The sequence below is a fragment of the Hyperolius riggenbachi genome, chromosome 5 (assembly GCF_040937935.1).
Source record: "Hyperolius riggenbachi isolate aHypRig1 chromosome 5, aHypRig1.pri, whole genome shotgun sequence".
In the NCBI taxonomy this organism is placed as follows: domain Eukaryota; kingdom Metazoa; phylum Chordata; class Amphibia; order Anura; family Hyperoliidae; genus Hyperolius; species Hyperolius riggenbachi.
The window spans coordinates 206,770,452-206,782,656 of NC_090650.1; the positions used below are offsets into that span (position 1 = coordinate 206,770,452).

Consider the following 12,205-nt stretch of genomic DNA (forward strand, 5'->3'; position numbering starts at 1 on the left):
ATGCCCTACAACCAGTTTCATGTAAACTGGTACATTGGCACGAATGGAGATATAACACAAAAGTAGTTGTGGTGCTTTAAAAAAGGTTTTCTTATGGCTGAGAATTAATCTTTGTAAATTAGGCGTAATAAGTAACCCATGTAGCACCTTATACACCTCCAGATAGACGGACTCTATTCTTGCCACTGCTTATAGCATGCGCTACTGCTGGTGCACACCTTATTCTTGGTTTATAGCCTGGTTTATATCCTGCAGTAGTAGGCAATACTGTTAATTACTTCGGTTTTGGATGGGGTTCCATGTTACAATACATTAGACAAGCTGGCAGAAACAGGGATGGATGGATGGCAGACAGGAGTCAGACAGGGAGTGCAGAGATCCTGGTTAGGCTGCAGGCTGATTAGCAGACAGGCTAAATCCGGCAAACAGGCAGGTAGGAAAGCAGGCAGGTTAACAGGCAGGTAAACAGGCAGGCAGGTTAGCTACAGGGAATAGCCAAAGGGGACAACATGGAAGGGGAGACCCTGGTAGGGAAAGGGAATAGCAAAAAGGGGGAACGGTGACGAAACAGCAAGGCTGACCAGGGATGGCTGTGACCAGGGATGCAACAGCAAAGAATGAGTGAAAGTGCTGGACTAGCCAGCCTTTCAATTAGTGTCAGGTGCAGTACTGTAGCAACAGAGGAAGAGACGCCAGCTCCAGGAAGCACATCGGGCTGGTGTCCTCCGATACGCGGGTAGACAGATGAGGAGCTGCGTAGGACCCGGCAACTGGAGTGTAACGAGCAATCGTTACACTCCGCCACCATTGCAGAAGAGCCAGCGCAAGAACGAGGCAAGGTAAGACACAAGCAATCGTGACACCCAGAGGTACATCCTACCGGTTGTCATCATTACAAGCATTTTATTCCCAACTAGTAGACCTAAGCCCGTTTAAAAACGGCTTTAGGTTTATTGTGACGCCGCTGCATATTAGCGTGCATGCGCGCTCACCCGCCCACCTCGCGTGCGCACAAGCCTGCCTGGCTCCCTGGCCCAGTCCTCATGTCCCAACAGCTGTCAGTGCTGCACACATGTGCAGTAGGAACAAAACACGGACACAGGGACAGGATGAGGCAGGGACACCTGCAGTTTTATTACATAGGATTCCTTCTCCTATGAGATCGGAAAAGTTTTGGAATCCATCTCACTTTCTGTACCAGTACCAACTGTCACGGGGGAAGGAAGGTGGGGGAAATAGCTCTCCGATTATAAAACAAAAACAATAAAAAAAAAAAATGGTGGAAAAAAATGGTGTAGGGAAGGCATTAAACTTGTGCAGTTTAACCTCCTTGCCAGTCTAATTCCCCCGGCAAGGAGGCAGCGCAGCACTTTTTTTTTTTTTTTTTTTATATATCATGTAGCGAGCCCAGGGCTCACTACATGATAGCCGCTGAGCAGCGGCAGCTCTTCAGCCACTCCGATTGCTCTCGGCGATCGGAGTAAGCAGGAAATCCCGTTCAGAACGGGATTTCCTGCTGGGCTTCCCCGGTTGCCATGGCGACGGGGCGGGATGACGTCACCGACGTCAGGACGTTATAGGTAATCCCGATCCACCCCCCAGCGCTGCCTGGCCCTGATTGGCCAGGCTGCGCAGGGGTCTTGGGGGGAGGGGAGGCGGCTCGGCGCGGCGGATAGCGGCGAATCGGCGGCGATCGAAAGTTACAAGCAGCTAGCAAAGTGCTAGCTGCTTGTAACAAAAAAAAATTATGCAAATCGCTCCCAGCGGGGCCTGAGAAAGCCTCCTGCGCAGGTTACCCCGAGCTGAGCTCGGGATATCCGGCAAGGAGGTTAATGCCTTTTCTACACCATTTTATTCAACATTTGGTATGTAAAATAAAATAATAAAAAATAATGCATATTCCACCCCATTCAGCACAACTAAAAAGGCACTTTGAAATCGCAGCAAAAATCACATAGTAAATGCACACAAAACAAAAATGCTCTGCATAGGGGGGCCCCGCACAGTTGGCGTGCACAGTGTGGGAGCGCTCATCTTTAGGACTTGACTAGACCCGAAGGCCCATAAAGAGTACCAAAGAGCTGTTCAACCTAGCAGGTTAAATAATTTCAACCGGGGACAGCGCTGGTACAAAAGGTACGGGCCAAGGACCAGGAAGACTCTATGGTATCCAGATCCTTTACTCTACTTAGGTAAGTATAATACCTTAAAGGGAACCTGAAGTGTAAATAAACTTATGAGATAATGAATTGTGTGTGTAGTACAGCTAAGAAATAGAACATTAGTAGCACATATATGAGTCTCATATTGTTTCCAGTACAGGAAGTTAAGAAATTTCAGTTGTTATCTATGCAAAAGAGCTTCTCTGAGCTCTCTGACCCACCTTGGGTCGGCTGCAGTGCGGTTTTCTGAAACAGTTATCTTAACCTGTCATGGGCCCAGTGCACACCAAAAACCTGTAGCAGATCTGCAAAACGCTAGAGGTTTTTGAAGCAGATTTCAGAGCGATTCTAGACATGTTTTCTAAACATGCCTAACGCTTTTTGGAGCGTTTTTGTGTAGCACATTTCAAATATTGTTACAGTAAAGCTGTTACTGAACAGCTACTGTGACAAAAACACCTGGAAAACCGCTCTGATCTAGCGTTTTTCATAGCGTTTTTCCACTTTCCTATACTTTAACATTGAGGCAGAAACGCCTCAGAAATCTAAAAAATGCTGCAGCCCCCAGGTTTGCGTTTGTGGAAAAAACGAACCTCTCTGTTTCTTGTTTGTTTAAGGTTTTTCTGCCAAGAAGTTCATAGGGTCATTAGCTCTGCTCTGTTTCATCATTTAAAGGGAACCTAAACTGCGAAGGATATGGATTTTTCATTTTAAAATAATACCAGTTGCCCAACTCTCCTGCTGATCCTGTGCCGCTAATACTTTTAGCCACAGCCCCTCATCAGCCATGCAGATCAGGTGCTCTGACTGAAGTCAGACTGGATAAGCTGCATGCTTGTTTCAAGTGTGTGATTCAGCCACTACTGCAGCCAAAGAGATCAGCAGGACTGCCAAGCAACTGGTTGTTTAAAAGTGAACATCCATATCCCTCTCAGTTTAGGTTCCCTTTAAAATACAGAGTATAATTTGTAAACTGCAAATATTATAGAATGGTGCAATGTTATAGAAAAACAGCTATATAACCAAAAATAAAAATATGAGACTTTTCTTTGCTTAGTGATGTTCTATGAATTATCCATACTACACATAAAACTCATATCATACGGTTTTTCCGTTTCAGTGTTACTTTCACCACTTTTTCCACCACTACAGTATCTCTACATCCTCTGTGACTTCATCTAAGCCAGTAGGACAGCCGTGTAGCTAAAGGAGCCCATACACTGGTCAATTTCAGCCATCGATCGACCAATTCTATGGAATTGATTGATCGATCGGAAATCGATTCGATCAAATCTATCAAACGATTTGCGGCCGATTTCGATCAATTTGATCTGACAGGATGGAAAATCTAGGGCGATCTGCTGCTGGCAGCAGATGGCCCATTTCATTCTGAAATTTATTGGAAATCTGTTCCTAGTGTGTGGCACACATCAGATAGATTCCTGTCAGATTCGACTTGACAGGCATCTGACAGAAATCTATTTGATGGTCGAATCTGCTGCAAATCTATAAGTGTATGGCCACCTTAAAGCACAGCTGTGCACAATTGGGCTTACTCCTGTGCAAAACCTCTGGCACTATCTGCTGAAGCACAAATTGGGGAAAGCCAATATATGTTACCTGAGCCAATAAGATTGATTTTTAACATTAAATATACTTTTATTTTCTCAGTTCATAGTGAAAAATTACACACTGTAGCATTATTGCAGAAGTAAATATCTTCACCATAAATTGTGACAGGAACCTAATGTAAGTTTTGTGATAAACAGTAGAAATATCCAAAGAAAATTTGTGTTTTTTATCTACAATAGGGCTTTTTATTTTTAAACTGGAATTGGTAAAGCTGAGAAATATTGGCGTCAATTCACCAGAGAGGATTTACTAAGAGAAAAAAGGTAGGTAGTTTATCTCATGAGGTATTTTAACACTCTGGAGTCAATTCACCAGTGTGAGAGGACAGAGAGAAAAGTGTTCGATAGCAGGGGATAATGGAGAGATATGCATGAGGAAAGTGTGAGAAAGCAGAGAGTTAGGTAATCGGTATTAATGATTTACATGGGATACTTTTCCTCTCTGTAAACTTGAAAGTGAAGCATTGTGGGTAGGAGGCGGAGTTTTACCACTACCTGACCAGAGTATTCCCGCCTTTTACTGCCGGATCATATCACAAATCATATCATGAGTGAGTCTGAACTTCTTCACCACCTCTGTCTCAGTAAAATTATCAAGAACTGTTCTCTCACGAAAAATACGAGGGGCGATTAAACAGACCCTCCTCCTGCGCCTTCGTCTCCTCATAATAGAAGCAAGCTCTAAGGCGTAGTGCACACCAGAGCGGTTCGGCTGCATTTTGCGATCCGCTTGCGGCTGCGGATCTGCTAGGGTAATGTATTTCAATGGGCTGGTGCACACCAGAGCGGGAGGCGTTTTGCAAAAACGCATACTCCCGGGCTGCTGCAGATTTTGGATTGCGGAGGCGTTTCTGCCTCAATGTTAAGTATAGGAAAAACGCAAACCGCTCTGAAAAACGGCACTTCAGAGCGGTTTGTCAGGCGGTTTTTGTTACAGTAGCTGTTCAGTAACAGCTTTACTGTAACAATACATGAAATCTACTACACCAAAAACGCTTCACAAAACCGCAAAATGCTAGCTGAAACGCTACAGAAAAATAAGCATTTTGCGGAGCTGCTAGCGGTTTTTGGTGTGCACCAGGCCTAACAGAGTAAGCTCAAAAGGCTCCATCTTCCACAGCAGCAGCTGCTGTGTGAAAACCACGATATCTCCAGGTTCATTCAGGGGATAAAGAGATGAAAAAATAACGAATGGCCACACCCCCTTTCTTCCCTGGTGATTTGTGATTTGGAGAAAAACTAACTACTAACTATCACTTATTTATCTCATACTTATCTCACATGTATCTCTTGCATTTCTTTTCTCTCTGTCGATATTTTCCCCTATACTTCTGGAGAATTGCTATTTGGAGATATCACAGGAGGTAAATTACCTCCCAAGAGATAAATAGGTTGGTAACCTCTGGTGAATTGACGCCAATGTGTTTTTTCTATTTTTTTTCCTATTAAAATGCATAGAAAACAAAATTGTTCGAGGGAAAAAATGCCATACAATGAAAGGCTAGTTACTCTTGAAAAAATGATGTATATTTTATTTAGGTGTCATAAGTAGGGATAACATTATTTTTGATTAAATAGGGACCTAGCTAAAATGTTAAAACTGCTCTGGTACCTCAGATTGTTGGTATAATCCTCTGAGGTACATTTACTCCTTCACCATCGCAATTTCCCCACACTCCCTCCCCGACCCCCATTGGGCTTGTTGGCCTAGACCGAACCCTCCCCTGTTACCCTTTGTATAGTCTGTCCTCCCTATTTGTATATGTACTCTGAGCAATTTAAGACTAGAAGACTGTGGTACTTTCATGTTATATGATTATTTTGTTAACCATGCTCACCCTATGTACAAAGTTTTGTATCATATGAGCTTTTCCTTCCTTCCTTCCTGTCATCCGACGTTTATGTAAAATTTTCAAAATTTTCAATAAAAACTTTGAAACAAAAACTGCTCTGGTACATAAGGTAAAAGTCTGGATGTGAAGTGGTTCAGGCCTCTTTCACAGTGGGACGTTGCGTTTGATGCGACGTTAAGGTCGCATAACGTGCCCCTAATGCAACGCATTGAAAGACTACAACTTGGACGTTATAGTACATTCTTTAGCCCTGCGTTTGGTGCGGCGTTTTCATCGCACAGTGATGGAACAAAAACGGCGTATGCGTTACATAAAAAAAAATAAAAATAAAAAAAAAAATTACTGAGCACGTGCAACGTAAACGTATTGCTAAACGCACAGCATGCAGCTCTTTCTAAATATTGCTACACGTTACACACAACGCAACGTGTGCTCTGTGACTGTCGCACAGACTTTGTATTGCTGTGCGTTAGTCTGCGTTATAAAATTTTCTAACGTGCGACTTTAACGTCGCACTGTGAAAGAGGCCTAAAGAAACACTATCAAACCAAGTGTTCTAAAATGACAATGTACAAATAATGTCTAAGCAGCTGTGTAAACATTTTCTTACTTTTCTTGTTAAATAGCAGAGGCAAAAGTTTTAATTCATTTTGTGTAGGATTTAGGTCTATGGGAACAAATCATTCTCAAAAGCGGTGGCTGCTTCAATGCACAGCCAGTGTTGTTTTTTTGCATATCAGACTAGAGTATTTTTCTCTGAAAGCAAAAAAAAAAAAAAAAGTATGAAAAGCTGTGGTGTTAGGTTTCACAGACAATTACAAATGTTTATAACAAGTTACATTTCCTCTGCTCTCTGCAGACAGCTCATTCAGGGCCCATTCACACTTGAAAGCGCAAAACGCCGGCACTTACCACCGGCGTTTTGCGTGAGTGATTTTTCAGCAGAAAAAAAAAAAAATCACTGAACACTGCGGCGATTTTTCCACGACCGCATTTAGCGCTTCCATAGCACTGAAACGCGATCGCCGGCAAAGTGCCTGAAAATGGTGCAGGCGACGCGTTTGCGTTTTCGGGCGGTTTGCGGCGATTAACGCAAATCGCCCAAGTAAGAACGGGCCCATAGGGTTTAATTACACTAGCGCTTTCAAAAGCACTAGTGTTTGAGCGTTTTGCCGAAATCACCAGCAAAACACTCAAGTGTAAATGGGCCCTCAGAGACAGGCAGCTACTAAGAGCTTTCTCACACACATACAGGGTTAACAGATGTACTGTGAGGGATTCCCCCTCCCCTCATGATTCACTCAGGGTCAGATTAGAGCAGACTTGCCCTCAGTTAGGCTTGTACACACGTCTGATTTTTGCAAACGACCGGTCGTTTGGACGTCAAATCGGGCATGTGTGCGGACGGTCGTTCAGCTGATAAGACTGGACTTGAACGATCTGCTTGACCGGTCGTTTGCAAAAATCCGACGTGTGTATGTACCTTAACCTATTTTGGTTCCTGGACGTAGAAACTACGTCCAGGAACCATGCGCGCTACCGCACACTCCCGCGGCCGATCGCGCGCGTGCACGCGCACTCCCGGCCGCGGATTCGGTAGCCAAGGAATCAATGTATCGGGCTATGGTGCCTGATCACTGATTCCTCTCCCCCGCTGAAAAAGCGACAGCTTCTCTCGGAAGCTGCGCCTTTTCTGGCCGTTCCCTTCCCGATGAGTCACTCTAAGCGTGAGTTACGCTTAGAGTGACGTCATGTAAACAAATTCATGGCCGCCATCTTGTGGCCAAAAAGTAAAACTACAACTAAAATTAAAAAAAGTTAAACATAACACACAATTACATTATAAAACTATACTTTACATCCCACCCTCCCAAAAATACCCAAATAAAATGTTTAATATAAAAAAAAAGACATTACAATAAAAAAACAAAAAAACATGTAAATATTTACCTAAGGGTCTAAACTTTTTAAATATCAATGTAAAGATGAAATATTTCTATATTTTTTTTTATTTTAAACTTGTTAATAGTGATGGATGCAAAACGGAAAAAATGCACCTTTATTTCTAAATAAAATATTGTCGCCATACATTGTGATAGGGACATAATTTTAACGGTGTAATAACCGGGACATATGGGCAAATACAATACGTGAGTTTTAATTATGGAGGCATGTATTATTTTAAAACTATAATGGCTGAAAACTGAGAAATAATGATTTTTTCCGTTTTTTCTTATTCTTCCTGTTAAAATGCATTTACAGTAAAGTGGCTCTTAGCAAAATGTACCCCCCAAAGAAAGCCTAATTGGTGGCGGAAAAAACAAGATATAGATCAGTTCATTGTGATAAGTAGTGATAAAGTTATATGCTAATGAATGGGAGGTGAACATTTCTCAAGTGAAAACGATGGAACCTGAATGGGTTAAGAGTGAAAGGAATTTGATACAGTAAACAAAAGGAGATAAGCAAGTGAAATGTATACATCATTATTTTCCAGCATATCAGGAACTCTCTCAATCCCAGGTTAAAATAACATGTTAATCGATAGTGTTCCCTTAAGTTCCCTTTTTAATGCTTACCATATATGGATAGATAATGGTCTGATTTGGCAAGTTGTCAATCATTCCCCAATTGAAAATCCAACAAGTCATAGTGATCAATTTAATCACCTCGGCCATGTTTTGATCAACAAACTGTATGAGGCTTCTTTTATACTGCAAATTGCAATTCCGATTTTGATTTTCATTGGATGCTATCAACATAAGAAAAACACAGAAAAAACACAGCATGCAGGACTTTTTTTACTCACATCAAAAATCAGAATCGCATGTAAAATTACATTAAAATCGGAAATTGTATTGTATTGTAAAAGATCCTGAAACTGATTAGAAGTCAGCACTCTGACATGGAGGTGACAGATCACTGAGAGATGTAAAGCAAAGTAATTAGATCAGTTAGAAAAAAATAATATGTATAGAGTTGGCTACTAGCAGTCCAATTATTAGCGAAGAATCGTTAAAGAGAATCTGTATTGTTAAAATCGCACAAAAGTAAACATACCAGTGCGTTAGGGGACATCTCCTATTACCCTCTGTCACAATTTCGCCGCTCCTCGCCGCATTAAAAGTGGTTAAAAACAGTTTTAAAAAGTTTGTTTATAAACAAACAAAATGGCCACCAAAACAGGAAGTAGGTTGATGTACTGTATGTCCACACATAGAAAATACAACCATACACAAGCAGGCTGTATACAGCCTTTCTTTTGAATCTCAAGAGATCATTTGTTTGTTTCTTTCTCCCTGCAGTTCTCATGCACTGAAGTTTCAGTCTGCTCTTTTTTTCTCCTGCAAACAGCTTTGCCATTGTCTGTAATTCTTCAGTATGTGAAAGCCCAGCCAGCTCAGAGGACGATTTATCCAGCTTGTAAAAGATAAGAGAGAAGAGAGAAGCTGCTCTAATCCTAAATAATAAACAGGCAGTGTGCAGAGGGGCCTGGAAGGGGGAATTCAAAGCAGAACCACAACACTGAAGAACTTGGCAGCCTTCCAGACACAGGCTGACAAGTCTGACAAGGGAAAGATACATTGATTTATTACAGAGATGGTGATAGTAGAACGTGCTGCAGTAAGCCAGAACACATTAGAATAGCTTTTGGAACTTGTAGGATGATAAAAAACAGGATGCAATTTTTGTTACGGAGTCTCTTTAAGGCGATCAGATAAATGTGATCGGAAATAACATATCATAATACATCGATTATTTCACCATCAACAGATCAGTCTGTACTTCCCATCCATCCCGATGAATTATAAAAACTTTTTTTCCACTTTAAAGAGAGTCTGAAGCCATAATTAAAATGGCTTTTTTCCTTATATATAGCAGGGGCATGTGTGCCCATGCTAAAACGCAGCTATCCCGCGGCTGAACGAGGGTCCTTTCCCCTCCAAATCCCCCCTGTGCTGCCCGGGGAGCGCTTCTGTGTGAGGCAGGGCTATGAGCTTCAGCCCTGCCTCACACGCGTCTATCAGCGGCGGATCTCCGCCTCTCCCCCACCCCTCTCAGTTTGCCTTCGCTGAGAGGGGCGGGGGAGAGGCGAAGATCAGCCGCTGATAGACGCGAGTGAGGCAGGGCTGCAGCTCATAGCCCTGCCTCACATGGAAGCGCACAGGGGAAGCAAAATCTACTACCAAGTTGATTGTGGATTTTGCAGGGGGGATTTGGAGGAGAAAGGACCCTCGTTCAGCCGCGGGATATCGGCGTTTTAGCAGGGGCAAACATGCCCCTGCTATATATAAGGAAAAAAGCCATTTTTATTAAGGCTTCAGAGTCTCTTTAAGGCCCCATTCACACTAGAGCGTTTTGCTGGCGATTTCGGCAAAATGCTTAAGCGCTAGTGCTTTTGAAAGTGCTAGTGCTATAATACCCTATGGGCCTGTTCTTACTTTCTTACTTTGCGTTAATTGCCAAACGCGCAACCTGCACCATTTTCAGGCGATTTCCCGGCGATCGCGTTTCAGTGCTATAGAAGCGCTAAACGCGATTGCGGAAAAATCGCTGCAGTGTCCAGTGATTCCGTGTGAAGCCGTGGAAAAAAATCACTCCGGCGTTTTTTGCGCTTTCATGTGTGAATAAGGCCTAAAGGCGACCACTAACAATACAAGTCTCTGAACGATCATTTACAAATGATTCTTCGTATGAACAATTGGAAATGATTGTTTAGGACCACTAATGGACAAAACTCTCCTTACCAATATAATCAGATTGACGGGATTGATCTGAAAATCGGATTGATTTTATCCATCTGATCGGATTGGTTAGGAGATTTTTATTCCATTAGACAAGACAAGACAAATAACATTTATATCGCGCTTTTCTCCTGGCGGACTCAAAGCGCCAGAGCAGCAGCCACTAGGGCGCGCTCTATAGGCAGTAGCAGTGTTAGGAAGACTTGCCTAAGGTCCCCTACTGAATAGGTGCTGGCTTACTGAACAGGCAGAGCCGACATTCGAACCCTGGTCGCCTGTGTCAGAGGCAGCGCCCTTAACCATTACACCATCCAGCCACTCCATTAGCGGTCACATACAATAATTTCCAATCTTTCATATGAATAATCATTCGTAAACGATCGTTCAGCAAATTGTATTGTTAGTGGACACCTTAAGAATCATTTGCAGTCAATTGGTAACATCAGCGGAGTTTATTTTCTGCCAATCTGGTAACATTTTCTGATTGCTCGAACAATTCCTTGTTACAAATTAGACGTTAGTGGCCACCTTAAAGGAGCCTATTAATGGAACAATCTTCTACTACATAAATTTGGTAAGCTTGGACAAAAACAAACAAAAAAAAATGGTACCATTAGTGGCACTGGGCACCTTAATGCATAAAATGTTTTCTGTACTGCAGTTCAAGAAAGCAGCGACCACCCACCTAAGTAATACAGGCTTGAAGAAAAGCCCCTGTACTTTCCCAGTGACCATGTCATTTCCGAGCACGCTTTGTCACATACACAGATCACACTCGAGCCTTGAAATCACATCATTCTCACTACACAACATAAACGGTGTGAAAACAATAATGCTACTACACTAAGGACTTGTGCATGCACAAGACGTGCAGTCAGCACTGTTTACCTTGTGCTCTCACCCCTACAGGTCACAGTGTTATATTTGCATGTGAATAGGGAGATCAGCTCCCTCCCTATAGCGATGTACACACACGGCTTCCATAGCCCCCACCCCAGCACAAGCATGCAGAACACAACAAAGGACACAAAGCAAGCTCCTGCCTATACCTTCTCTGGACATTTGCTAAGCAGCCGCTTGGCTGACACCCAGAAAGCAGAATCACGGACTGTTGTCAGACTTACTGGAAACGCTCCCACTCCAGGCTCTTTGTGCTCTCGCAGCAGCGTACAGGCAGAGAATGGCAGTTCTCTTGGCTGGGAATACACACACATACACACGCCGTCTCCTTTTGTGCCTGGTTGTTCCTGAGCTGGGGGGATCAGAGACGCTTCCTTGTAGAACAATACAGGCGGATGTTCGGCAGGATTCGGATAGTCAGTGTCTGTGTGGGCTCTTAGCAGGCAGTAGGGTGGAAGGCAGTGAGTGTGAGGGAAGGAGCTGATCACTGCACAGTGACAGTGGCTGGCAGACACAGTACCTCTGCAGGACTGGAGAGTGAGTCAGGGGGCCTGTGAGGCTGTGAAGCGTTCATCATCTGTGCTGCTCCTTTTTGTTCACGTGGTCGTGGAGAGAAGAAACCACCCTGCAAGTCCTGGCTGTACTCCTCAGGCACGCCTCTACAGCCACTGTCATGTCCTGGGCTGTGGAGCAGACAGGGCCACAGCTTACTATACAGGCTGAGAACAGTACATTCACCAGTGCTTCAATGAAAGTTTGACTTAGTCAAGTATAATTGCTACAAGTGAAACATAGAAGCTGTCATTGCTTTGCGGCGAAAAATGTTTTTGTACTGCACTATTACAGAATGCCGATAAGATTATCCCACCATTTCTGCGTGCTTGTTCCAAATGAGTGAGCAGCATACCATCCAA

General features: G+C 43.2%; 1 protein-coding gene across 4 annotated transcripts in view; it reads right to left on the reverse strand.

Moving 5' to 3' along the window:
• LOC137518577 (uncharacterized) overlaps positions 1 to 11,932 on the reverse strand; it is a 105,303-nt gene extending 93,371 nt beyond the window's left edge. For 2 of the 4 annotated variants that reach the window (XM_068236637.1, XM_068236636.1), the window contains exon 1: positions 11,516 to 11,891. In XM_068236637.1, the coding sequence (XP_068092738.1) occupies positions 11,516 to 11,605 (90 nt within the window). In that variant the 5' untranslated portion in view covers positions 11,606 to 11,891. Of the gene's footprint in view, positions 1 to 8,225; positions 8,294 to 11,515 lie in introns of those variants that run through there. The other 2 variants (XM_068236639.1, XM_068236640.1) reach the window with 2 other exon arrangements.
• Between the last annotated feature and the right edge of the window lie 273 nt (positions 11,933 to 12,205).